The sequence below is a fragment of the Harpegnathos saltator genome, unplaced genomic scaffold (assembly GCF_003227715.2).
Source record: "Harpegnathos saltator strain DR-91 unplaced genomic scaffold, Hsal_v8.6 scaffold536, whole genome shotgun sequence".
Classification (NCBI taxonomy): domain Eukaryota; kingdom Metazoa; phylum Arthropoda; class Insecta; order Hymenoptera; family Formicidae; genus Harpegnathos; species Harpegnathos saltator.
The window spans coordinates 887210-915072 of record NW_020230356.1 but is presented as its reverse complement, the minus strand read 5'-3'; the positions used below and the strand labels follow the sequence as shown (position 1 = coordinate 915072).

The following is a 27863-nucleotide window of genomic DNA, read 5'->3' as shown; positions in this document are numbered from 1 at the left end:
ACATGTGCGAAGAAACGAGTTTTAATTTCGAAACAGGTATATTCTTATTCATAAATAAAACATTTATTTCACTCTTTTTCAACAATTCAATGAACAACATTATTTCAATCTATTACGACTATTATCATCTATTTATATATATGCGATATTGTGAAAAAGGTTGCTCCACAAAACGCGGCACTCGCACGCGTTTGAAATCAGTCAGATAGGATATAATATGATGCGCTCTTGAATATTCACGTTTACTGTGTTCTCATTTATCGCATTCGATCTCCAGAAACATGCGCCAAAAAATAGCGACGGTTATATAGCGGAAATAGCGGAATAACAAAAATTGATTTCATTGTCAAGTTCGAGTTGTCAAGTATTTTGACTTTGGCTGCACTGCAAATGGGGTCATTCGTGTCGTCCGTGCGATGAATTAATTGTCGATGTTACGCAACGCATAAATATCCTCCATCGAAAGCGACGAAGGAAATGTTCGCTTTCGTGTCAGGAATAAAAGTCCCATGTCCCAATATGTCTAACAATGTTTTCGAAAACAAGTCGAAACACCGGACTCGTCGGTGCGTATCGAACGTTTCAAAAGGCACTAGTTACCGCGCGTGGAACATAACAGAAATATAAAATAAAAATGGAATTCAAAGATTAAGGGCAACAGCACAGGCTTTTGCATAACACATAATACACAACGCATAAGAGAATAAACCAATTCGTTTTCTTCATTTCCCTCCTCAGGACAGAAATGAAGAACTCTGATTGGTTTGATTCTCTTGTGCGTTGTGTATTATGCGTTATGCAGAAGTCTGTGCTCTGGCCCTTAGGCTCGCGTTAAACCCAGCAGGAGCAAGCAAAAAAGGTGAGAAACATTGCGTTTTGATTGTATATACCTTGAAGCTTGTTTGATATCAAATTTGATTGATATCAAATATATCTGCACAAATTTAATCTGAAAGACCTCAATTTATACATTATACCATTTTTCTTCGGTCTCAATCCTCAGTAATCTATAATTAAATTCAATGAATTTATTTCTGGAATGAAGAATTAATTTTTATTTAAGCGGCTCGGTTGTAGAGCGGCTCGTCGTATTGGACTTTGCTGTTCAATTTTGCTAATATTAGAGACTACGAAGGAAACAGGGCGGTTTAGAATGGAACCAGTGTCTTCCCTTCGAAACGAATGCATAAATAATGATGCCGAATAAATATAAATAGAGCAGAGCGCGTGAGATATCGCGAATTGCGCGTTTACCCAGCGATTATCATCCCACCCCAAGATTGCAACATATGTTTCCTAAAGGCAAACATGTCAAGACTACCGGTGCGCATAAACTCGCAGTGGATTTTTTATTTCGCAAGACGCGTTCTTCAGGATACCGTAAAACGGCAGTTCTTTCACCCACGACGACCATGCATCCGCCTTTGGCACGCAGGAGCACTGCATCGCCAGGATAGACTCTGTAACAGAATGTTCATTGATTAACAGAATGCGACAGAGAGAGACTTTTCAATCTCTCAAGTTCATTTCGGTAATTCGGCTATTTGTTGCCACTAAATCGCCTCACTGTATTTGCGATTCCCACACGTTTGATCGCGCCGTCTCGCCATTTCGTCCTGTCATTTTCTTTATTTTTTCTTGTTTGGAAAATTACCAATCCTTGCGACCGATTCCTCTCTTCCCTTGGCCTCTTTTGAAAAACTTGGGCAGCTCTGTCGCGACGTAATGTCAATACTTTGCTTTCTCCCTCCCAGCGTTAAATGAGAGCATATTGATCGTTCTTAAGTCTGGTGATACGATTTCATATGCCGGCATATGTTACGAAGGTGTATGTAATGTTGCGCGCGGGTAAATGCGGCGTGTCAGTGTCGCCGCCGCGGGCGGCTATAACTACTTGAATTACGAGCGTTATTTCCTGGCGCGTACCTGGTTGGTCGTCGGAATCCGTATGTCACAATGTCGTACTGCTCGGACATCCATGATTCATTCTGTACTCCACATAAAGCATTCCAGTGTTGTGCCAATAATAAAGGGCCAGCACGACCAGCGCGTGCCACCACTGGTGCGACGAACCAATGTAGTCCACCCAGCCTATGGTCGTAAGCAACGAACACATAGCGTTATTGTTCAACAATAATACAAAGCGCTTAACAACAACGCGTTCAACGTTTAGTTCTAATAATACATTGCGATTAGAACCGGCATTATCGCCAGCAGAGCGAACAGCAGTTTCGAGAAAAATGATTACCTGGGCAAAAACGTTCGGGTATCTTGAGCAGGTAAAACGTAAACGCTGTCGCGTTGATAATGTACATTCCTATCACTCTTGGAATGAGCATCCTAACGATTGGATTTTCTAAGCCACCCATCGCTACAGTCCAATGCAGCGTCGGCAACACTCCATATACCGCCCAGCTGACGAACACGGCCAGCTTGATGTTGCCGTCGACGTTTAGTTTGGGGATTTGCAGCACCATCGCGAATATGAAGATCGCGAGCACGGTCACCAGGTAGAATCGCTGCAGCTCCTGGAAAAAGTTGAGCGATTCGAGGCGGTGCGAATCTCCCGTCGATTTATACAAATCTCGGCACATCGTTTAAAATATCGTTATTAATCGCACGGCTAGAAATCACTCGTCAAGATGACACGCCGTTGCGTCGAAAGTTGTCCGTTCGAAATGTGCGCCCAAAACTCGGCATTTTCCAGCGACAAGAGTTGCGTGTACAGAAAGACGGATAACAGTGACTTATAAGTCTGTTGTAAATCTATACAAATTAAATGTCCAAACGACATCGATACGACGTCGATTTGAACTCTGAACGAAAAATCTGAAGATGTAAGTTTATGTATGTCAAATAATATATATACAAGTAAAATAATGAAAAATATATCAAACACTCATTAAACTCTACATATATACGCGCAACATTTTGTTGCCGAGAAAGTCGAAATTTTACTGCAAACTTCGAGTCGGCCAATCTTTCAATATCAGCGGCGTCAAAATGATGTCGTCCCGACAACTCAGTTCTGGCTCAGTTCTGGCTCAGTTCTCAACTGGGTACTTGCTCTCTAAACTTCTCAAAGAGAAATTTCATCCGAAAAGTAGAGTATAGCCTTCACTTGAATTCGGATGGTTTTATCTTCATACGTGAGTGAATTCATACTCCGTTCTAAATTGTCGAGTGGATATATTCGTACAAAATCGTACAAAATCGAAAAGTGAATCTGACCTACGTCATCACGTCGCAAATTCACTCTGATTGATTGTGACATTCATTTTGCTCCCACTTTGAATCTCCACTCGTCTCGAATGAGATTTCACTGTAAGAAATTTAGAGAGTAAGCTGTTTGATGGTACGATTGGCTGCTTGATTATATGAATCAACAACATAAATATTGGTTGCACAAATATCACGGCTGCAAGATTTATAACACAGAGAGTTTCCGAGACAACGATTAAGAAGGTTGCAAATAAATTTGAAAGATTTCGCAAGATCGATCTTGAATCTTTCAGCTCGCGGTTTCGTAATTCCTCGAAATTAATCTTTTCGCTGCCGGCGATTCCAATTACAGGCCAACCCGACAAGCTGGTAGCAGCAAGCGGGGTGGCAAAAATAATGGAATTTACTTTGCAGGATCAGCTAAATTAATAAGCTGTATTCGCGCGGTTGTACGAAAGGCCTATTGACACCGATAGCTCGCGGTAAACGATTTCGCCGGATGGTTACAGGCGTCGTCAGCAGTGAAAGGATTAAACGTGCCGGAGAATTTCGTCAAGACAGCTGACGCAGTGTGCGCTTCACCTTGTGACACCAGAAGGCGTAGTAAACACCCGACATGTAGATCGACAGCATACTCAAGGCGATGCCGAACAGGTCGAAGGACAGGAAGCACCAATAATCCTTCTCGCTTCGGCACGAGAATGTGTGGTACACTGAAGAGAGGATCATGCATACCTAAGGCATACTTCGTTTATTCATCTGTGTGTGTGTGTGTGTGTGTGTGTGTGTCTTATCACGCAACGAGTACGTATATACATTAGCGTGCGTGGTCGCTTTTTACCTGAAAACAAAGAAGTAACAGAGACACGATCAGCTTGTCGCTGAAGGGCGCGTGAATGTTCAGCAGGCAAAGGTCGTACAGGGTCAGACCGAAGAAGAGCATCCAGCCGAAGATGTGGCTCCATATGTTCACGGTCTCGTTTGTCCACCAAAATATGCTAAAACACGCAATGTTCTCGTCAAGTACGTCGCCGTTGCGTTTGCGCACGTTCGACAATTCATCACTGTCTCTGTTTTCTCTGTTTCTTGTTTTGCAAAAGCTGTAACCCGACGCGCCGCCGTTTATCGCGGATAGTTAAGATATGTGTCAGACTCAACCTCTCGAGGCACAGCTTGGTGGTCAAGTAGCCGCGGTAGCCACTCCGTATATAAGGGTTGTGCCGAAGATGCTCGGGCGCCTCCTCGAACGGGAGCAATCGTCGCAACTTGCCTTCCTCCTCCGGCGTAACTTTCCTCTCGGCCGTAAAGTCGTCGCATGCCTGCTTCAAAAGTGGAAAGTCGGTGGAAACGCATTCATCGTGTCAAAAAACGTAAAAATCTAAAGAAAGCCCCCCCCCCCCCCTCGGAGGATGTCTCATGTCATAGTATGCCGATAATTTTCATGTAATAACGAGAAGCCCGAGATGACGAAGAAACCTGAGGTGAAGAGTTCCTCGGGTGAATCAAGCGGCGAATCAGCGGCATCGCTATGCGAAGCAAAATGTGATTTTGCGGTATTGAATTTTAAGTATGGCTTATTGAAGTTTTTAATCGAGATACTAATTGGGCAGTAAACAATTTTTATTTACTCCTAGGTTAGCAAACGCTAACACAGCTAACACAGGTTACTCGTTTGTCCTCAGCCCGACTTATCTCGCCAACGTTGCGAAATTACGTAAAGCATTTACGTGAAGCGAATTACGCAAAAAGTACGTCCATAAAAAAATGTATGAAAAATACGATGCGCTAATACGCGTAAGTCGCGCGGCATCAATTTTTTAAGGCTTGCATAATCGTGTCATGTGACTATTCGGTTGTACGGCAAATTACGCAGGAGCAAAGACGCAAAGGAGAAAAGAGGTGCCTGTGGGAAATTCATTTATAGGAAATTTGTGCTTACGTATTGACCACATCCGCGAATCGCAAATACTCTAATATTCACGATAATGCCGAAGGTTTCTTTACTTTGCGCGTAATCAGAATCTCAGTAATTCGCGCAAAAATGTCTTGCGTAAGACGCGGACACGATAGCATTTCATCGCGTTCCCGGTATTCCAAACGATGCTTTCGTCGCTTTCGTTGGTAACATTCCTCAGCAATGTAAACTCGCCGTTCTAACAATAGGACGACTTTACGACACAATGCGGTCTTTCTCGGAGTACCTGATGTAATTATTAGAAAAGGAGAATGCCGCCCTCGCATGGCACAACTCCACGTCTATCGCAAAACCAAAGTTGCCTCTTCGTCGCTAACTGTAATCCCCACGTTAAATAACAATAACAATAACACAGCCGTGATTTCAATGTGCCAACGAAGCTGCGTTGACTATCTATAGTCAGGAGGGGAAACGAAAATTACAAATATCCAAACGTTCGCGTCTTCCGCTGAAATATTTTTCCAATACTCGTCCGCAAAACTCACAAGTTTCTCCATGATTATAAATTAATACAGACAAAAATAGAAATGAATAAGTATAAAATTGGAAGAAATTTCTCCGTGCGCGCGTGCGCGCGCGCACAAACGATGTCAGCTCCGGGAAGTAGCCGCGCGAGATGAATCGAGAGCGTTACATATATTAATACATACACAACGCTCGATTGATCCCCGTTCTGGGAATCGTAAGACACTCGACGTAGCAAATGGCCGACTTGTCGGCGTAACGCGGATAACACTGTCCGTTATGTCGTAGATCGGTGTAACTGCCGGGGTGAACGCACCGACCGAAGGATAGAAAGTCATTCGAATAAATTGGAGAAGGACCGCGAGCGACGAATGAGTGAATGCGATGTAGGATATACTCCTCGTGCTGCGAGCCGCGAGCGGACTCGCGCTCGCATCGAAGATTGCACGAACGCAAGAACGTTTCAGTCATACTACATGTTGGGAAGATACAAAAGCGGTAAGTAGGCCACAACGGGACCTGCCTTTCATCCGAGTGTGTCAAGTTTACGCAGTCTGCTTTCCTCTCGGTGCCGGAGGGTCTGCGGTTAGCGAAATCGATTCCCGTCGTTGGCATGTAAACGACGGCCATTCGGGCGATCACCGGTCGCCCGCTACAATAGGAGTAATCGGCGAGTAATGCAGGTTCTAGCTGCGATCTAATTGCGCGAGTTACTTCCTCTGTGCACGGCGGCGAGCAGCCGCCGCGCAGCCGCTCGCGATTATCAGCGGATTGCTCCTTTGTATTTATCCACGGATCACTGTGTGCATACGCCGTGTCCGCCGCAAGGCAGAATCGCCCCCGCCTCGCCGTACGGCGGCTCACTTCCGGCGCGACCTGAACTTCAAAACGCCCGGTTTCGACGTCGGAGACACGAGACTTATAGTTCTGTTTAGCCGCTAGCACACACACTTGCGCGCGCGCGCGGGAAAAGGAGAGGTGCAAAATTACAGAGATCATTGCGTAGCCTAGAAAGAAGCAGTCGCGTGTGTCTGTCGCATTTTGCAAAACGGAAGCGGAACGACAAGCTGAAAAGAAATGGAGCACGTCGATTGTAACGTCCTATACGCTACCGTCTTTGAATTCGAGCTATTGATTGCACGCGGCTTTTCCGCAAAGTGTACCATTTGTAGCCGATATCCGCAGCGGCATGTCAAACTCGCGAGCGCAAGCGCCGGCAACTCGCAATCGTACGCCTTTCATTCGGAAAGTACGAACCCATTTCCATTTTCTCCGACGCTCTTTCTTCGTCGCCTCGAACTTCATCCTTACGTTTCAGACATCTCGCGGGTGTCTCTGATTTCATCCAAATCTTTCCTCGAGTCGAGCTCCTCGCGGGAGAAGGAGAAAGAGAAAGAGAAAGAGAAGGAAAGAGAGAGAGAGAGAGAGAGAGAGAGAGAGAGAGAGAGAGAGAGAGAGAGAGAGAGAGAGGAAGAGACGTTATAAACGAACGTTGACTGACCTTGTTGACGAGCGGCTTGCTTGCTTCTTGCGCCAATTCCGTTGGAGATTGCTTTTCATGACTATTATTGTTATGCACTTGGCCATTATTGGACTCTTTTTCACAGTGGTCGCTAACCTCCTCTACACCCGCAAGTAGTTTCATCATTGAAGCAGCGTGGACCTTTTGTGCGACACCTGCTTCCTGAAAGACATAATGACGGAGTGATTGCAGACAGTCGTACGCAGCGACGGTCGCGGTGAACAACTCGTTGTGCTATCAAACGAGACTCGCGCGAGACCCGAGGTGGAGGCGCAGGTGGAGGAACGTTAGCGGAAGTGACGACGGTTAACGCTGTTAAATATAAAAATTGTAGGATTTCGTTGAAACGAGCGATCTGAAATTGAAAATGGGGCCGGAATCAAATCGGAGAAGAATGAAAATCACAATGGAAGTAATGCATTCGCTTGATTAAACCCGAGGTTTGTCGCATACGGATTACTTCGGAATACATGCATAAATGAATAAACGCTTGTGCGCAAATATCAAGGATATCCTTTAGGGGGCAGATATTGCTATGCAGTTTATATTCGCTTGTACGTTATCACGTGGCTTATCATTAGCCGATATTGAGGAAGAGACCGGTGAAAGAGCAGGAGTGAGAATTATATCGATTGCTTCGGTTAAGTAACCTACTCTCTTATAGAGATGTGCGAATCAAGAATTTTTATGTCGAATCGAATCGAATCGAATCTCATTTTTTAAATTCGAATTCGAATCGAATCGAATCGAATCGAATCTATGAAATTTCACTCGAATTCGAATCAAATCGAATCGAACCATTAAAAAATTTAACATGAATATCAAACGTGCAAATAATAATGGAAGATTTTGAAATGAAAGGGAATATTAATATTGTAATATTATCTTAAAATGAAATATGTATTTAAATATTTATAGTAATTTATAATTAAGTTATTAATTATAAGTTAGGTTAATTACGGTAATTAAACATTATTAATTAGTAATTAATTAAAAATAAGTTAAGGGTTCAAATGTACAGGCCCAGATGGCCCGTTTTATAACTGATACGCACAAACGCTAATATATTTGGTTCGTATTCGAATCTTCGCGATTCGAGATTTTCGAATTATTCGGACTCGAACCATAGGGATTCGGATTCGGATTCGAATAGTTCGCACATCTCTACTCTCTGATTGCTGCAGCCGTTCTCCTATGACATCTCGCTCGTGGCCCGCAAGGTGTTCTACATTTTTCGCCATCCATGTTCCGCGGAGCCTCTCGACGAGGAAAGTCCGAATTGCAATTTACTGTTTCGCGCGATGCCGGCGCATAGCGCGTAACTTTCTCGCAAAAGGAGACTGCCCTTGTTCGCGCGAACGAAAGGCAAGGCAAGAACCGTCGTAAAGTGCGAAATGCGAGATGGCCTAATTGGAGACGAATTTACTTGCACCCGGACGAAGAAGCGACCGATAGGTTAACTTTCGAGGAAGTGCTGCTCGAAATTGAGCGATTAGAAATCTCGCGGCCGGACCGGACACACAGCGACGGACTGATATGCGACTTTTGCGTACCAGGTCTCCGGTCGGCAAGATTGCCAAGGTAAATTGGGAACGTGTGAGGCCGCTGATACACGCGCGAGCATTCAAGGAGTAGGCAAAAACAGTAAATGTGCCCCGAGATTCGCGATGTCCTAGTTGGCTTTTTATCTGGGCATCGCGAAAGAGAGGAAAGAGATTGCTGTTCACTCTCTCTACGTCACGCGACGTCTAATCTACGAGAAAGTCGAAGTCGCTCCTTGGAATCCGTTGAGATCGTACGTCTACACCCGGTGAAAAGTACGATCGCGCAGTTAATATTATTTTCACCATTATTACATGTGGCAAAGCGCATGTGTGCGTAACGATCTGTATAATTGTGTTTCTTAACGAAATTTTCTACCGTTCCGCCGTCGGAGCATCGATTTCGTTCATTTCATGCGCATTTGATGCAATATCATGCGATACATTGATAAATAATATATGTGAAATTTATGCGTAATGCTTATATATCCGTAAACGGAAACTAGGTAATATATATTTTCATAAGGATCATTTTTCACCAATCTGCGAGATTAATGAAAAACAATTAGCGGAAGATGGATCTCATTAATCTCGAACTCATTAATATCAGGCCTTTATCGATGTATCACTCTTGGAACAATCTATTTTTATATTTGTACTCGTCAGAAAGACAAACTCTTTCATTTTTTGAAAGAATCGAGCTGAACTGAATGCTTAATTTGAGTTTTCGCTAAGGAGCGAAAAATATTTATTCTGAGGTAACTATGAAAAAAGAATAATTTATGCATAAATGAGTAATGAATGACGTTCAAACGGTTATTAAATTGCAAAAATATGATATGCAGCAAAGTCGACCGATTATATTTTATACTTTACTCGTTTTATGTCAGGAAAATATCGCGGTTTACTTTGATTCTCGATTAAAAAGTCGGTGGTTCGTTTGATGAATTGCAGAAATATCGAGATCTATAGTATATAAATAAATCTTCCACTCTTGAAATTGCTTTGTACACACAGTTTTTCCAACATTTTTGCGTGAGGTTGCCAACGAAATTGCTTTTTTCAGTAGATATGCTTCTAGCGTACGCTCGCACTCGTGTAATTTTATACCTATAAACGTTCTTCATGTCGCTTCACGTCATGCACTTTGTTGACGTGCACTAACTGATATCTCTTTTGTTATATAAATAGGACATTGTATATGGTAAACTTATCATAGTAGAAAATATAAAGATCAAAAGCGATTGGCAATGCGACTTCGCGTTTACTTCACAATGAAGAAATATCGCGGCTTACTTTGGCTCTCGATTGAAAAGCTGTCGATGATTTGTTTGTTGAATATTACAGAAATGTCGAGCATATGATATATAAATAAATTTCAAATTTATACGTAAGATCGCTGCCAGTGAAGTTGCTTCCTTAACAGAAATTCTTACACGCGCTCGCACCTGTGTACTTTGGAACGCGTGAGCTTCGTTCATGTCGCTACTTTGTCGATACGATTGAATGATATCTCAAATGTCGTATAATAAAATATACTATTATCGCCAGGTAAAAAATATCAAGAACAAAAGCACAGTAGAGATAAGAACATACAATAAAACGATCTCACGCCCCGCGACGCTTACGATCGATCAAAATTGCCGTATCGCAGTGAGGTAAATTCTACATCGATCTGTCATCGACCGCAACAAATGTCTAATTGGCGCGAAAATTTGCCTCATCCGTCAAATCGATAAGCGCTTAATCGAGAATTAAACGGAGCAGCTATAGCTATATATACGGAGCACAATAGCTATTCCTCTGATCGCTGTTGCATGTGGGATCTTCGATTCTCCGATTGCGATTGATAACGGTAGGATATGCATTTAATATGACTGTGCGCGTCACGCTTCGCTATCACGTACGTATTATAATGCGATTCAAACGCACAAGTTAGGCTGCCAACTCGCGATCGCGTTAGTGAAATTAAATCATTCATCAATGCTATGCTCCAGGTCACTTCCTCCGATTTGCAGGGGCAAAGTTCTATTACTATCGTAGGGTGAGAGAGAGAGAGAGAGAGAGAGAGAGAGAGAGAGAGAGCCATATCGCAAATAAAGTTGAAATCATCGAGCGAAGTGTGCGGCCGGTGTCAACTTTGGCACAGGGTTTGTTTGCTACTGCTTCATTCAATTATTTAGGTGCCAACCTCGCTCCAGAATGCGAGTTTAAATGTGTATTATGATTTCTGCAAGTGCACGAGTTCTCTCCTCTGTTGTCAATTGATATCAAATATTGGGGGAAAATAAAAGAAAGTTTACGCTGATTCTTCTCGAGAAAACGTGTCGTCTCGTCTCTCATCATTAACGTAATTATCCGCATCGCGGAGTATTGCGAGAAGACGCCAAATTAAAAATAATGTTTCGTTTCCGTTGTCCGTCTACCGTCTACCGTGATACCTCGCTCGCGTGTAGAACGCGAGCGTTTATAACAGTAATAAATGCACATGTTTCTTTCTACCGAGAGAATACATCAAGCATGACTACGGCAAAATCTCGTTCTCTCGGAGAAGGAAAAAAGAGTGGCAACTCTTCGCACTTAATCGCACTCTGATCTGCGCACTCAGACGAACATACTCGGGTGATCACGTACCTCGAGGAGAGCGGATCGGCAGTCGAAGAAACGGAGGCTTTATCGACGTCGTCGTCTATCGGTGCATCGGCGTACTAGATGCGTGTGCGAATCTCCGCCGCGTCTAGGTCGCGATTCTGATCGACCGCACCGAGCGCGGTGAGCAAAGCACTGGCAGTGGATCGCCACCGGATCACGAAACGACCGCGGCCACGGCAGCGGCGACGGCGGCGGCAGCAGCGGCGGCGGCGGCGGCGGCGACGGTGGTGGCGACCTGGCGACGGCGGAGAGACGGCCACGACGTCTCAGCCAGGATCGCGCTCTAGCAGCGGATCCTGCGTGAGGAGCACTTCACACGTTACGATCGCGAAGAGGGGCAAACACGCGTCACACTTTCACTGCTCGGACAGTGCGAGTGGCGAGTGTACCGCGTTTCTGTGCACTCAGGATCGGCCGATCAACCGAGAGGCCTGCATACTATCGCAATACCGATTTGCAAACACTTGGCGATACATGAGGAAGCGACACCGAGTATGCGATGACTGCAATCATTTCTAGTTCTAATCAGCTGACTATAAGTTTCTCGCGGAACGGAACGATCTGATTTTTACGCCGGCGATACATGCCCGTTATTTTTGGATATTTCTCTTTGTATTTTTATGTTTGCCTTCTTGTGAGGAGGAGGAGGAGGAGGGGGGGGGTTGGTTTTTGGAAACTCCTTCGTTTTGCACTTCTCGCTTTATTGCGATTATTCGAATATTTCTCTCTGTGTCTCTCGCATATTTCGTTTGTCTTTGTACGGCTCTCTTTCGTAAGCTTCGTTTCGTACTTTTCGTACTTGTTACGGATTTGTCCTAAAACAAAGTAGCATTTTGAATTTTTATGAGATACGTTGAGATACATGTCTGCGAGTTATCCACTTTTATGTTTCGATCACCCGAATGTAACAACTCGATCATTGCGTACATAAATTCATACGTCGTGCTGCTTTATATGCACTATTTTTAAAATCAATCTGATTTTAATATTACAGTTTTAATAAGCACTTTATTATTTATTTTTTCTTCTGTCGTCGCAGAATAAAGAGTATCGACGAGATAAGAATTAACAAAACGCAATGAATAATGGAACCTTTAAGAGTATCTTTAGGACAGGTAAGACCGCAGATCGCGCCATTTTATTTTGCATTACTTTCACATGAGAGTAGCCGCACAGTTTATATTCGAGAATTCAGAAAGATATACGAAATAGCTGAAGCGTTTTTAAAGAAGTTCGAAAAACGTGGCTGCAATATTTTCTGTCGAGGAATTTGCTGAAGCAATTATCATGCGAGTCTTCGGTTAGATTTGAACGGCAGGAAATACGAGAACCATATAACGCGAGACATGTCGCGATACCGTATTCATTTATCATGTTCGCGCATAGATTGACGGTTAGAGGCGCGAGGAAGAAAATATTTGCTATGTATCTTATCACGTGGACTTTATTATATAAAGGGCTAATGCTAAAATGTACACAAGATAAGTTATTAAAAATGTTCATTATTGCGGTAATAATAATTAATTACACATGAAGTCATCTTCTACTAGAGGTGAACGATGATCAGTTTTTGAGAGCTAACTTCTTTAAATATCAGATTCGACGCGTTCACTCGTAATTAAATTACAGCGATACACGTTCGTATGCGTGAGACAAGGTCGGCGTAAACAGAGCGGATCGCCGCATTACATACTAATCGATTTGTCTTCTCTAGATTCCCTTAGTCGCCCCATCGACATGCCATATTTAAGCACCGATTACATCGAGACTTCGCACTAACGCGCTTTACATGATTCGCAAGACAAAATCGTTTCTCTTACGTACTAATTAAGTAATCATATTTTTATGACGTATTAGATTTTATTTATCTATTATTAGAAGCCAAAACACTGCTAGCACCATCAAACAGTGCAATTATGTAGTTTCGTATAATCTTAAACGAACTATTAAACGCTGAATGACGTTTCGCAATTTAACAACACATTTTGTTCATTTTATATATAGCTAAGTTTTACGAAATAATGTGAAATCACATTGCCTTTTACCCTTACAGCCACAATATATCAGAAATACAATATTGAAATCGCAATGTTTAAATAACAGGTTCTATTTAAGTCTATCGTTTGTCCAACAGTGGGCAATACGATCGCCTGTACGAGTGCCTGTCGCAAGTGCATTATATTGTGGATGAAAGGAAACACTTGGTTGCGAAAACTAAATAATAATAATAATAATAATAATAATAATAATAAAAATCGCCGTTGAAAGAAACACCTGCACGCAAAACAGTAGTAAAAGAATCGATGCGAGTAAAACGTCGTGACGAGCGATCAGGCTGGCGAAATCCTGATTCGCAGAGCGCGACGCACAACTTAGCAGCGTATAATCATGCACTAATGCGAGACGAGTGCGCCGGGATTTTAGAAATCCGCATGGCGGTCTCCTCGTGCCTTCGACACACTTGTCTAATTTCTAACGCGGTCCGTGTATAAATTTAAATAGTCAGAACTTAATCGCTCTCTTATATCATTTATCGATAAACAGTGACACCAACGACTACGTTTCCCGCATCAGCATAAAGCCAAACTGACAGCCAAAACGATTATGAACTTGTGTAGCGAGAGAAATTCGCTTGCCTCCGGCGAAATCACATAGTACATTCTACGGACCCACGAACTGCAGGTACACACACCAGGGGGTAGAGGGGGGGGGGGGAGGTCAGACAATTAGACGAGATTTTCATCTAGTGTTTGCACAATTCCGAGATTACTCAAAGTCGCACGGTTGTCATTTGCCGATCAACGATATGCACAATTAAATTACTACGCGCACACACACACAGGAACCAAAGCACAGATTTCGAGCTACTCGTAGAATTTGTTAGACAGGTGTGAGGAATTTTAATGATTGAACAAAGCATACACGTACAGTTTCAGTAGTATTTATATATATAGCCCAGTCTTACAAAAGAGTGACCACATCGTTCCAAGGGACGGGCAAACATTGCTCACTTGCGTTAAAGACTAACAATCGATGTGCTGTCAGTTCAAGGTTTTCATTTCACTGAGAAAGTAGGTACCATAACGTTACAATTATCGTAAGCGCAATAATTGGAAATCAACCTATTAAGTTCAAATACAAATCCTACTTTCACTCTCCTATATTTTACTTCCATATTTTTATTTACGAAAATCAAAGCGGACATGTTTGTTGTCTGATTCATATATATAATGCTGGGTGACCACCTTCAAAATTGCCTCGATTGCCGTAGTGTGGCAACGTCTTAATATTCGCGGGCTTCCCAAGCCGGGGGAAGTTTAAATCGATCACGTTTGCCTGAGGAGTCTTCGAGCCCGAATACTGGCTTAAGTTTAAAAGTAGACGAGCCATAGCTAATTTCAATCGGTGCTGATGCATAAGTGGCAATAGGCTGGGGCTGTTCTTGGTGGTGTCTGGGTGTTGAGGTCAACGGAGGTTGGCGCATCACATGGCATACTTGCGCGTCCATTCACGTGCCAATTCATTGTACTTCTCCCTGTCAGTTTTGTATATCCTGGCTATCTCTGGTACCAATGGGTCATCTGGATTTGGATCGCACAGCAAAGAGCATATTGACAGTAACACTGTAACCGATAATGTAAATGACCAATAATGACTGAACGCTTGTCGTTTCCTTTGTGTTGTTATTATATAAATTTTTCTTCCAATAAATTGTGTTGTTATATAAATATCTCGGAATGTATATCGTACACATGCAAAGAGAATACACATACCCTTTGATATAGTGAGTGCAGGAGACCATTGCGATCTCAAAATGTCCAAACAAATACTTCCATTACTGTTGATATTAGGATGATAAATTCTAGTCGTGAAAGCCACCTGTAAACAACGAGCGGTCAAATGTTATTAACTACAGACACGTTCGATATGTTTCCTAGTTCTGTAATGTAAAATTAGAAATTTCATAAGTTGCACACAACGTTACATACCTTAGGTGGTTTGAATGGGTAATCTGTGGGGAAGTGTATTGTTAGGAAAAATACTCCTCCTTGATACGGGCTATCAGGCTGAAAGGATATTTAAATTCTTAATGTTTTAAAAGTTTTACAGTTAAATCACATCTATACTATTATAGTACACTTATACTTCCAGCACTTTGTAAACTTTTAGTACTTTCTAGTGTTTTGTATGTCCTTATTAAAAATATTAAAAACTTTTATTCAGGGCAAATAGACAAATTATACAGATATGAAGTTAAATAAAGAACACATAATAATTACCAAAGTATCACCAGCAAGTATATATCTTTTATATCATAAAAACTTGCTAAAAAGGATTTGCATATATAAAACAAACTTAAAAAGATATCACAATTTTTATAAAAATATGTGTCACTTACTGGTCCCATGATAGTTGCTTGCCAGTGGAATACTGAAAAAAATATTAGGCAACAAGATATTATACTAAATTAATTATACTTGTGATACACGTAATATAATCTATGTAATTATGATGTTGCTACATAATTAAGTTGGTCATTACTATCATTATTCCCTTCTATATAATTACTGAGTTCTTCAAATCTGTATGTGTGACATAAACTTTATATAAATTAAAACATATCCAGATACAATATAATTATATCTAAAAATAGAATAATGTATTACAAATAATATGCACAGTTCTAAATTTGTCGTCTACAATCTTTAGAATATTAGAATATACCATATATTATACTATCTCGGATACTTTTATTTAATGTAACTTTAATACTTACAATCATCTCCTACAGGCCCAGCCGAGCATTGCGCTGGTGGATCTCTACCAAGGTCCTGAAGTTCCTGAAATTATAAATATATAAAATATAGTATCGTGCAAAAAATTCTAAAATACCACGCATATATATTTTTTACAGACTTGTTATAAATTTCAATTAAACAAAATACGACTGGAAGATAAATAGATATTAGTCAACATTCTTTTATATGTCCTATCGGATCATTTTCAATATACACGTCATTATTCTATAGAGAACTTTGATATTTCTGAGCACACGTATACAATGTCAATATTTCTTTGTATCAATACACATATATAACTTTCTAGATAATTCTATGATATATATGTAGTATTAAACAAGAGTTTGTTTCACAATGACAAGTTCTCCAAATAAAACTGTTTAAGACCTTTCGTATTCTCATATATATTTTACAACAAGAATTGAAAACACAAACATCTGTCGTATAATATAATATTGACTAATAATATATCGCTCGATCCAAAATTATGTCACACAATTGTTACTGCGAAATATTGACAAAGATGAGACAGAAATTTTCCATTGCAACTTTCCATTGTACTTTACAACCTTACTTATCCCAAGACTAAATTTGTGGCTTTCGATGCTCAATATCATAGCCCATTTTAATCAATAATACAAATGACAAATCAAATCACTGGCAGTCATTGTGTAGCAATTTGCTGTACCAAACAACTTACTCAACTCTCATTACTCTCTCTCTCTCTCTCTCTCTCTCTCTACAACCACACACAGTGAGATTCTCATTGCGAACCTCTAAAAAGATAGCCATGAACACAGAGACATACAATCGAGGATACAGCAGCGTAAAGGCACAAAAGACCACAGAGAAGCACCAAACAAGAATCTACAGGCCGGCGTGCGTGCACACGTATACGGACGCGGGGCGTACGAGAGCACGGTATCGCGTTATTTTCGGCGATCTATCGGGCCAAGTCCACACAAAATTCCGTAGCTTCTCACTGTCATCGCGGTCGAGCCCGGTTAAAGCAGGCCGACGAGAGAAAGACTCGTTGTGGAGAGCTTGTTCCGTTGATTGTATATGGCGCGTTCGCGATCCGCTCGCAGGAGGCATACGATCGTCGCCGTCGGCGGGCACGACGGCAACGACGACGACGACGACGGCGGCGACGACGGCGGCGACGGCGACGGCGACGGCGACGGCGACGACGACGACGACGACGACGACGAGGGGACCGTGGTCAAGAATCAGGCGTGATTTTCAGCGCTCGCTCACATTGCTCCACACTGGCCGTGCGAGAGATCGTTATGGGCGTACGAACGGACACGAATACACGACGCGACGACGCCCGTTGTGCCGTGGTACGGCATGAACGCCGGCGGGCCTCCACGTACCTTATTAATTCGCTTTAAAGCCATTTGACGAACTGTGTGTTGATATTAACTGGTCACAAACCAGACAACGATACCCGCTAGCCGTGGATCTTTGATTAGGTATTGCAAGATGGCCGCCTCTAAACGTAGCCTCACTGCGTTGGTCAAGCGCACTGTTAGGCCACTCGTGCGTGGTTAGCAGGCGACGTTTCGCGGGTGAGAACAGACGCGCGGAGACTTCCCGGGCTCCGCTGACTGTCCGTCGCGTTTTTATCGCGGCACTTTTCGTCGGAAGTGACAACTTTTCGACAACGCGACTTGCACTTTTCAATCTCGCAACCGGCCAACAGCCACCGCGGATTTCCTTTTATCGGCAACTAGCGGATTTTTCAGCTTATACGCTCCGCCGCCGGCAGATGACGCAAAGCGCTGTTCCACCTCGGCGATAAATCGCAGAGCGCTCGCGCACGCGATATCGCGACGCAACGCACGGTATTATACGTAGCGACGAATCGAAAGTGTGAGCCTCGCGCACCGAGACGTATCCAAAACAAAGAGAAGTCGCGCAAGTCAGCGTCTCCGGCGCAGCCAGCGTAAATGAACTTACCGTCGATTTTTACTCGCAAACATTTCAAACGTCCCGTCCGGCGGAAGCCGCCGACCTTCTGTGCTTTCGCTAGTCATCGACGCGATCGCTTCAAACGGCTTACTCATGCATATGGACGCGTGTCGGTTTATCCTCACCTCGGTTTATCCTCACCTCGGTTTATCCCACCTCAATGAGATTCCCGAAAGTCCCGCACGCGTCCCCCCTGGGAGACCGAGGAACGACTCGCGGCGGCGGCAGCGAATGTTTGATCTGTTATTTCCTAAAAGGACAGGCATTTATCTAATATTTACTCGCAACAACAACAGGTCATATCCATGATACGTGTATGCGTCATATCGTAACAAGATATGATATCCGCTATGCGTCATTGCCCTATGATTGAGCTCTGTACACGCGTTAACCGGTCTTTCCCTCGAAAGAGAGAACACCTTCGCGAGAGAAAAGTGCCCCCTCGAAAGAAAATGCCTCTCGCCTGATCATCGCCTCACATTCCTCATCATCTTATTGAGACGTTGCGCGATGATGTTGTACGTTTCAAGTGCTCGAGGTTTCGAGATAATGACACGCTCGGTCTCTTCGATAAAACTACGAGTTGTATGACGTAACGAAGTGCGATGAGAACCTGTTACTCCGCAATAGGTGCAGCGAGACTTTAACCTTTCGCTCCGGACCGAAAATTGTGACTTGATTTCCGGCTGAGAGAGCGCTTTTCCCGAGGCATTTCTCCAACCCTCACCCTCGACAGCTGCTTCGTCACAGGCGAGCTCGCCGACATTCCAGCAGCCGAGGCAGCAGCAGGGTGGAAAGTATTTTTCGTCAGAAATTGCAGAGTCTGGAGTGAGAACGGCCTTGCAGAAATCTTTTCAAATCGATTTACTATCGCACGCGCAGACACATACATATATATATATATAGCGCTCATATCGACACGGTTCGCAGCCACCTTCACATTGGTCGGCTTCATTTCGCTCTCGCAACATGGGCTTGGCAAATTAACTAACGGAAAGCTAAGCAGAAAAATCGACGAGTACGGCCGCCGTGTGCCCTTCACCCTTCACCCATCGCGGGCTCATCGCCAACAATGACGACGAGCATGACGCAACGAGTCCAGCAGCTGTGCTCCTGCCGCATCAAGCTCTACGCGCATCAGAAGAAGAGGACGAAGGATCTTTGCAAGCGGAAGCGGCAGGCCTTCGTGTACAACGCGGAGGAGGAGATTTGGCACGAGCCGTATATGCAGTCCCTCCGGAGGGAATTCTCGGACGAGTCGATCCTGTGCGACTCTAAAATCGAGTTACCGTGGAGGGACATCGCTCTGCCGGTGGCTGGCATGAGGATTCGTCCGGAGGTGACCTTGACGGCCGAGCGGAAGGCGGAAGAGGCCGAGGACGTCGACGACGAGGCCGGCGAGGTCGAGAGGAAAGACTCCACGGGCCCTATGCCGTTACCTTGGCAAGAGCTACTCATCAGCGAGACCCTGGAAGTCGCGCGCGTTCCCGGCGACTTGGAAAGCTGCGACTGCTCCGTGGAGATCCCCTGGGGCGATCTAATTTTGGAGAAGCCGATGGAGATACAGCCGCCACGGGAGGAAAAAGAGGCCTGCGCACCCGACGACGTCGAGATCCCCTGGGACGAGATCCTGGTGCCGCGCAATATCGTCATCGAGCCTGAGAAAAAGACGAAGCATCCTTCCTCGGAGCAGCCGCCTCGCGCGCGCGTCCTTTGCTGCACGAGTCCTCGCTGCGCGAGGACGCGCGTCAACAATGCGACTGTGTCGTGTCCGCTTGCACGTAGACTACATACGTAAACACCTGCGTATACGAGAGGCGCGCTTTCTCCGCTTTCGAATTGACGTGCGCGCGCGACTCGCGAGTGGCTAATCTCCTCGGATCGAACATTTTTGTACATCTCGCCGCGCAGACGCGTTTCAAAACGAACGAGCCAGCCGGATGGCCAGCCTATCGGTGTCTCGTGACACGGCAGATTGGCGGAATAAAGACTCGACGACATTTTATTAAACGCGTCACAGAGAAACGGATCCCCCCGTCCCTCATATGAATCTGGCGAATTGGCGTGGTGTTTCTGTTTTACCGGCGGAGCGGCGACTTGACGCTAACGGCTCGGCGCGAAGGTGGCGCCGAGTCGCGCGCGCGCTTCGGCAGCACTCGGGTCCGCTCGCGGTCCCTGCGAATCGCATCGCAGCAGGCAGTCGGCACTTGCCAGTGGACGCGAACAGTGGTGGTCGGTCGTGAGCAACCGCGCGCGCGTGTAACCAGGAGAACGCCGTGCGCGCAGCGAAAATGGCGTAGCAGCCGAGCGCGTTGGCCGTGCAGCAAGTCTACGCGACAGCGATTCCGATCCGGAGCGTCCGCGTCAGCGCGCGCCGTTCTCTGGCGCGGACAGTCGGCGACGCAGACGGTGCGCCATGTTCGAGTCGGGCCAGTGTACACGGTGAGACTGCGTCAGGCAGGTGTATCTGTACAGTGTGTTGTACTCCGTGTGCTTGAGTGAGTCGCGCGCGCGCGCGCGTGTGCTGAGATAGATCCCCACGTCGTTTGACGTCGTCGCCGTCGTCGTCGTCGTAGTCGTCGCCGCCGCAGCAGTCGTAGCCGACGACGCCCGCGCGCGCCAACGGCACGAACGTTGCGCCCTGCAAGACGTGACACGCGCGACCTCGCGCACGTACGTGCACCCGCGTGCGCGCGCGCGCGCGCGCGCGAGACGCGACGCGGATGAGGCCCGCCGCCCGCCGGCTAAGGATGGCCTTCGCGAGCGCGAGGATTCGGTGATCCTGCCTGCTGCTCGCGTGACAGCTTGACGACCTCTCCGGCACGGCACGGCCGAGACGAAGATGGCGCCAGCAGCGTTTTGACACTTGCCGAAGGACCTGTCAGCTGGACTTGATCGCCGCCCGCAGGCGTCCCGTCTATTATGAGCAGAGAATTTTACGTACCCTGCACACCTTACGCCTATCAGGTATGCTTTTATGCGGCCGTTGTTTTCTTACGCATCCGCGAATGGCCGGATAGACGGCCGCGGCTGCGTCTTTCGCGTCGCCTGTCTCGCATCGCCGCGATTTCGGCCACCGTTCGCTGTGAGATGAGATTTTGCGTTTCCGGCTTCCCTCCCTCCTCCCCCCCCCCCCGTGCGACGAATTTCACGCCGAGATACCTCGGCGAAGTTACTTGTTGGCATCGATCCTTGCGTGTACGAGGTATGGTAGGGATATATATAGGGAGAGAGAGGAAGAGGTAGGTAGAGAGAGAGAGAGAGAGAGAGAGAGAGAGAGAGAGAGAGAGAGAGACAAAAGAGTTGGTGATATTTCAGGGACGTCTATCTACGAAGAAAACAAAGCATGATACGAGTGTATAAACCATAAGACGTCTAATGATGGCGGTAGCGCACATCACGAGCAATTTGTGATTGATCCTTCATCTTCCGTTTATCTTCCGACGAAGTATCAATTTCATTCCGATAACTTGGTGTAACACGAATACACCAGCTCGCACACGCTCGAAGTGTACGGCCTGGTACTACAATACGTGTCGTATTGTTGTAAGCCGTAAGAATTGGCGAATCACAGTCGATTATTACAAAAATAATCGGCTATAATTGGTCAGTTCTTACGGCTCACGGCTTACAACACCTATTGTAGACCAGGCCTGAATCTCTCTCTCTCTCTCTCTCTCTCTCTCTCTCTCTCTCTCTCTCATCGGGACTCGTCTCCTAGTTTTAATTTAGGCCTTTCCAGGTCAAGGGAGTCGCGTCTAGATATTCGTGCATCGTCTCGCAGTCTGACAGTTTGACAGTTTGACAGTCTGACGGTTGCGAGCGTTCGACGTGGGAAGATTCCGCGTAAAACTGACGAATAACAGATCACGGAAGTGAAGAAGTGTTGGATTTTCCAAGGAAGCGTCGCGAGAGTCACGCCCGAAGTCGCGAGGAAAAACACGCGAGTCGAAACGCAGCGCGAGAACTTTCGCGCGTTACTATAGAGTAAGTAGGAATTTCATGACGTGTAATGAACAGAGGACGATACACAGTCGGATGGTCGGTCAATAGTCGATACGGAAGCTAACGACGTTCAGATCGATAAGCGAACCCTTAAGGGGTTGACACTCCCTTCATCGGCGACGTAACATCAGACATGAGTGATGCGACGATTGACGGGGAAGCTTCGACTTTGCATCCGATTGATCCGAGGCGGCGAGCCGTCGCGGACGGTGCATCCTCCGGTGCTTTCGATCGGGCGAAAGCAGACAAGCCTTCTATAGTCTCCGCGATGAGCCAGAAGGTGAGAGACCGCGACGTTTGGGGAGCGCGCGGATAGACTCGTCGGATATGTACGATGCACGGTCGTGTGCATCGTAGACCTTGCATTTGTAAGCTGTCCTTTCCCTTCGCGCGTGACTTTGCACGTACGCGCAAAGTCACCGCGAGATATTCGTATCCCTCGTCAACTCAAACTTGGTTATCTCGCTCTTTATCATTAATATTCAGATAAACGTATATTCGGCATACTGTGATATCTATAGCCGCGAAAGCGTGTAAACAGAGATAACGCCCGATGGAAATTTTCTTTCCGAGGAAGAGCTCACTTCTTCTCTTCGGGGAATACGTGCAGCAATGAGAAAGCGCGCGTGAACTCTGAGAGAACCACCCCCGCGTCTCCTGGTTCTTTCGAAGAGTTCCGGCGATGCGCGAGAGTATTGCCCGATATATTGTCGTTTCGTCGACCGAGATCGATCGGAAGTTGTAATTAGCAGCGCGAGGACTTAGCCGCCGCATCCTGCTCGTTACAGTGCGTGATCAGCGGTGTTTTACCAGCGTGTTAATTGCGGAAATTTCGATCTTGTGAATAGCCGACAGCGGGGTGAAAGTGTATCTCGAGTGGCCGAGAGATTGTGCGAGCTGGTTAATAAAACGTTAATTAAGCAGCTCGGAGTTTCGGTGTTACGACATGCGAGGGACAGGAGGAGGGCTAAGGGGGAGGAGTGTTACGCCGCCGTTGTCTCTAACGAGCACTACACGCACAGATCAGATCGAAGCTGCTCGCCACCTTCGGTCACCCTCTAAGGCGTCTCATGAAATCGAAGAATGCCGAGGGGGAGGACGCGAATCGCCCCGAAGTCAGTTCACGCGTTTCCGAGGGAATCGAGAGTACAAGCGGCGGTAAATAAATAAATAAATAAATAAATAGGCGTACGTACGGGGTGTCTGAAGAAAGTGACAACATGTAAAACTCCGGTGTGCATATTGATCGGAACACAAGTCTTTTGCGCGCTACAACCGCGTAAAATTTTGTTGTTGACTTGTTAATTAAAGAAGACTGATCACTCGCGCATGATTATATATTGATTTTCTTGAATTAGTAACTCAAAACCTTACGCGGTTTTCCGCAACGTGGTAAACGTGGCTCTTTTATTAAGTTTGACTTAATCTGCAAGCACGTGACGGCAGGTGTTATCTGCTATTACGGTTCCATCTGCATCGCATATACCCCAAAAAAAAGGTAATTTCAGGACGAGCGGAATCACCTAAATTTTGGAGGATTTTATTCTTATATATGATCTCAAGGGAATTCCTCTAAGATTAAGAGGAAAATATTATAAACTGCTCTTATTATACATTGCTCTTAAAGTTAGAGAAATCATATGTTATATATATAGTGCAAATCTTATTGATTTTAATATAAATTTCCTCTTATACACAGATTGTTTAATCTTTTTTTAAGAGGATTATTATTTATCCTTACTGTACTTTCCTTATTTTTGATTTTACTACCTTATTGTTGTACTAGTGAATTTGAAAAAATTATTATAATGTATAGCGAAAAAAAAAATATATATATATATATATGTACTTCTGATTCCAATTCTACAATTCTACAATAAGTAGGCACGAATGAAATAATATCATAACAAATAAATTTCCAATCAGTTTTATTATGGACTTCATAGCTACAAAGATGTTCATCATAACCAATTGTATGAAACATAGGTAAAAGAAAGAATATATTATTCAACTTTTTGCAATAGATTATAAACTTGACCAAATATGGGTAAATTATTTTTATTATATGTTAGCAATACATACACTTTTTTTAAAAAACGTTTCAAATATTCTGACTCATGAGCATGTGGTTACTTTTTTGCTCATGTGTGGAGGTAGAGCATGACTGGACAAAATAAGCGGACACTCAAATCAACATATTCCTCTTCATATAAGAGAAAAATTAATTGATATAAGAGGAAATCCTCTTGAAATAAGAGGAAAACAGAATAATATCTAATAAGTTTTAGATGAATGGTTCAATCGCTTTATCGAGAGAGGAATCCTTTGTCTGTAAAAGGCTTCGCTTAGAATATGAGACTATATGGGAAAAATCACTTTACAAATAGAATACTTTTTTTGAGTGTAGCATGCAATTGTCTTCTTTAATTAATAATTCAAAATTACACGCGATTAGACTTAATTTACACGTACGCGAGAACTTTATATATTATAATCAGACACCTTGCATGTACACACACTCATGCATCGAATTTCTCCCCTCGTGTCGGATTGATAAAGAATATCGGTAATTATGCATAATAGAGGCCCCCCCTCAGATTTAATTTATTTTTAAATATATTGTTGCGGAAGTCTTCCTGAGTCGTTTCACACACATTTATAATGGTCGGACACAAATAGCTTCGGAAATACAAGCTGAGAAACGATGAAAGTAGTAAATATGAAAATTCATTTAAAGTAATGAATCACCGAAGCATACACACACACACACACACCGAAGGGGGGGTGCGAGGGGGCCTTCGATCCCCCTCGTCTGGTCGAACTTGCGTCACGTAGAAAATCGCAAACTCATGTGACACAGAACAATACGATTTTCTAAATAAAGCGAGTTTCATCCGTCAAGGGGAGGTGCAGGTGGGGGGGGGGCCGTTTGTTTGTTTTCAAAATGATTCTATTGGTTTGTTTATGTTTGAATTTCTTTATATATTTTCACCAAAGTATATGAAAATATAATAACTAAAATTCATTAATTTTTATACTTGTTATTTCTATCCTTTCTCAACCTGTATCTCCGAAGCTATTTGCGTCGGACCCTTATATATGTATATGAAACGACTCAGAAAAACTCCCCCAACAACATATTTAAAAATAAATGAAATCGGGGAAGCGGCCCCTTTTATGCATAAGTACCAAAATATCCATAGAGAACGCAAACGCGAGACGCGTCTTCTCGTCGCTGGCGGACGAGCAGAGCGCGGCGAAGAGCAATAGCTCGGTGTATCGGGCCGAGCATCTCGTCGCGGATGCAAGGACGCGCGAATCTCGCCAGGACCTCGGCAGTTATTTCTCCGAAGTCGACCCCGATGAACCTTCGACCTCCGTTACGAACAGCGAGCTCTCAGCGGGCACCTCGGATCGCGATGCGGAGAGAACGGAGCCGAGTAAGACCTCAGGGGACCCCACGTTCCGCGCCGGCTCTATTCGCGAGATAGATGTAGAAGAAGTACGCGTGTGACGTTCGCGGCTCCAGCCGGATGCCTCCGGAAACGGGCAGCTGGAGGTGACGTGTAAATCCGGAGTAAAACCGAATTCCTTCGGGCGATCGCGCTCGCGTCGGCGAGTCGAGGATCGCGACAGACGCGACAGTTGCTTTTATCTTTGTTTAATTTTTTTTAACTTAGAGATTTCTACACAAATGTCGAGACGCTTTGTTTATTATTTGTTTACGTTACTTTTCGCTCGTAATAAAGAGATAATCGCGACGCTCCGGTGTACCTCACGAATCAGCAGATTTGCAAATATGCTGATTGATTCGTCGCGTTTCTTTTCATTCGCCGGCTAACTGTGATCGAACACCGCAATGTTCTCGGACACTGTGTAGTTGACGAGCTACGCGCCAGGTAAAACCTGACCTGGCAATCGCGACGGACCTCGCGAAGCTGCGCGGAAATCCGTATTTCAGCAGCGGCGTCAATCGAGCGTGTTACTTCCGTTTGTTCTTTTCCGGTGGCGCGCACGTTGTGCAGACGAGACTCTGCGAAGCACAACAATGACGTCGGCGACTTCGACGTCGTTCGAGAGCGAGTGGGCCGATACGGTCTCGAATCCTATGAACACCGAGGAAGCGTCGGATGCGGATTTCATGGGCGCGTTGCAGCGCGGCACCATCATCGCGGTGGCTCCGATTACGTTCTCCGATGACGCTCAGTTTGGGTATCGTGACACGATTCTTTAAGAGGCAAATTTGCGAGTTCAATGTCATCTCTTTGCGGAGAAATTTAGTTTTCGCAACTGGCACGCGCCAGCGAGAGATAAGGACCAAACGCGACTTCTGCTTCTTTCCCGACCCCGCGAGTACATTTAGGATGTCAAATTGAAATTCGACGCTTTGATGTTGGGAAAGAAGATTGAATCAAGCCGAATCAATGCACGGGATGGCGTTTTCGTCGAAGGGAACGGAATTTCTGGTTTTTAGACTCTTAGATTCGGCGCACGAGAGAAGCAACGCGGCGCTTATATTACATACAACACAACGTCAGCACCGAGAATTTAGCTCAGAGAACCGGAGATTCCACTTCCTTTGATCAAAACGCGGTTAGTTTGTTGATCGTCGCCTGGATTCGGCGAATCTTTTCCTCTTCAAGTGTACATCTGCCACTTTCACCGGCCAGCAGGAGGCTCCCTCAGCCCCGGCTTTTATTGCCCACGTTGTTTCTTCGCTGCTCCAAACTCTCTTCTCTTCTTCCTTTGTCCAGCGTCCGAGATTTGAAATCGCGTCAAACCTACAGCTCGTAACCGAGAGCGAAGATATCGGATTCGCGAATGCGCGCATAGAGACAACGTTGCGGCGTATCGTGCGACTCGAGAGTCCGCAACTCCGCTCGCGTGCTAACCGCGCTAAAAAAATCTGTAACGGTATCGCCATTGCGGTCGGTTTACATTCGACCAGCGTCGGCGACACTCGCTATGATACCGCCGGAAACGGTCTCGACTGGTTGATCAGCTTGACCCTTATTAGTCCGCGTGAATGATACAGACGAATTGACGAGGAGATGTCTCGCCGTTGAAGACGAGCACGCGCTCGCATCCGCTGAAGCGCGCGCACTGTCTCTCATTAGCCCGTAATCCGTTTCGCTCGCCCGAGACGCGCAGCTCCTTACGGGCTCCTTACGTCGCGCTCCTTAGAAATGTCTCGAGAAATCCTTCGACGGCGAGAAAGCCGTCGACTGTCGAATTCTATGAAAGACAGCGAGCAGCGAATTTGGTCGCACCTTCGTCGAGATAGGATATGCTTTTCACGCGAGGCTCTCGGAGCGAGCGAGTGAGTGGATCGAGTCCTGCGGAGTGAGCCCTGCAGCTTCCTGCAGTTCACTGCAGAAATAGAAAGTTCTTTGGTAGAACGCAATAGAAAGACTTTGGAAACAGCGAGCTCGCTTCGATCTTAATTCGAGAACTTCCGGCGACTCCCTTCGTAACTTCTTAACGCACCGGGATCAACCTCGCGCTCGGTGTTACCCGCTAATGCGGCACACTCGCTTTCCCGCCGAAGGTCGCGGAGAGTGCGAAGGATGCAGGAGTGCGTGCTCCTGCCGGTGTCTACCCGTACGTCGCTGAAATATCCCGGCGTGTCCTATCGAAGCCATCTTGCGGCTGGTAAATTCCAGCGGGTCGCTCCGCGTCGCATCCGCGAATTCGGCCGCGAATCGCGG

General features: G+C 45.2%; 4 protein-coding genes across 5 annotated transcripts in view; 2 read left to right on the top strand and 2 right to left on the bottom strand.

Annotated features, from left to right (window-relative positions):
* Positions 1 to 457: 457 nt before the first annotated feature.
* On the bottom strand, positions 458 to 11695 carry LOC105188084 (progestin and adipoQ receptor family member 3). 2 transcript variants are annotated; one of them, XM_025303182.1, is made up of 8 exons: positions 11360 to 11695; positions 7164 to 7346; positions 4381 to 4544; positions 4064 to 4220; positions 3805 to 3957; positions 2249 to 2528; positions 1927 to 2091; positions 458 to 1460 (listed from the first exon to the last, which is right to left on the bottom strand). In XM_025303182.1, the coding sequence occupies exons 2-7, from the start codon at positions 7308 to 7310 to the stop codon at positions 1952 to 1954; spliced, it is 1041 nt and encodes a 346-aa protein (XP_025158967.1). In that variant the 5' UTR covers positions 7311 to 7346; positions 11360 to 11695; the 3' UTR covers positions 458 to 1460; positions 1927 to 1951. The 2 variants fall into 2 exon arrangements, with proteins under 2 accessions (XP_025158967.1, XP_011147662.1); XM_011149360.3 differs by having other exon boundaries at positions 4381 to 4541; positions 11360 to 11690.
* Positions 11696 to 12803: 1108 nt separating this feature from the next.
* On the bottom strand, positions 12804 to 17911 carry eff (ubiquitin-conjugating enzyme E2 eff). The gene is made up of 6 exons (XM_011149340.3): positions 17553 to 17911; positions 16155 to 16218; positions 15777 to 15808; positions 15367 to 15444; positions 15151 to 15256; positions 12804 to 15000 (listed from the first exon to the last, which is right to left on the bottom strand). The coding sequence occupies exons 1-6, from the start codon at positions 17574 to 17576 to the stop codon at positions 14861 to 14863; spliced, it is 444 nt and encodes a 147-aa protein (XP_011147642.1). The 5' UTR covers positions 17577 to 17911; the 3' UTR covers positions 12804 to 14860.
* A 1142-nt stretch (positions 17912 to 19053) lies between these two features.
* Positions 19054 to 20140, top strand: LOC105188150 (uncharacterized). The gene has a single exon (XM_011149454.3). It carries the CDS (start codon positions 19223 to 19225, stop codon positions 19946 to 19948), a length of 726 nt encoding a protein of 241 aa, XP_011147756.3. The 5' UTR covers positions 19054 to 19222; the 3' UTR covers positions 19949 to 20140.
* Positions 20141 to 20204: 64 nt separating this feature from the next.
* Positions 20205 to 27863, top strand: part of jvl (javelin-like) — an 83378-nt gene continuing 75719 nt past the window's right edge. The window contains exon 1 of the mRNA XM_025303200.1: positions 20205 to 21117. Within this exon, the coding sequence (XP_025158985.1) occupies positions 21073 to 21117 (45 nt within the window). The 5' untranslated portion in view covers positions 20205 to 21072. The remainder of the gene's footprint in view (positions 21118 to 27863) is intronic.

What these genes read in the sequence shown, in the direction of transcription:
- LOC105188084 (XM_025303182.1), bottom strand. Translation starts at nt 7,310, where the DNA reads ATGATGAAACTACTTGCGGGTGTAGAGGAGGTTAGCGACCACTGTGAA. An exon ending in ACGCCTTCTGGTGTCACAAG is followed by an intron (nt 2,529 to 3,804) that starts GTGAAGCGCACA and finishes AACTTTTTCCAG; the next exon opens with GAGCTGCAGCGATTCTACCT. An exon ending in ACCCGAACGTTTTTGCCCAG is followed by an intron (nt 2,092 to 2,248) that starts GTAATCATTTTT and finishes TTACGACCATAG; the next exon opens with GCTGGGTGGACTACATTGGT.
- LOC105188150 (XM_011149454.3), top strand. Translation starts at nt 19,223, where the DNA reads ATGACGACGAGCATGACGCAACGAGTCCAGCAGCTGTGCTCCTGCCGC.
- eff (XM_011149340.3), bottom strand. Translation starts at nt 17,576, where the DNA reads ATGGCTTTAAAGCGAATTAATAAG. An exon ending in CTTTAAAGCGAATTAATAAG is followed by an intron (nt 16,219 to 17,552) that starts GTACGTGGAGGC and finishes TTATAATTTCAG; the next exon opens with GAACTTCAGGACCTTGGTAG. An exon ending in AAGCAACTATCATGGGACCA is followed by an intron (nt 15,445 to 15,776) that starts GTAAGTGACACA and finishes ATATCCTTTCAG; the next exon opens with CCTGATAGCCCGTATCAAGG.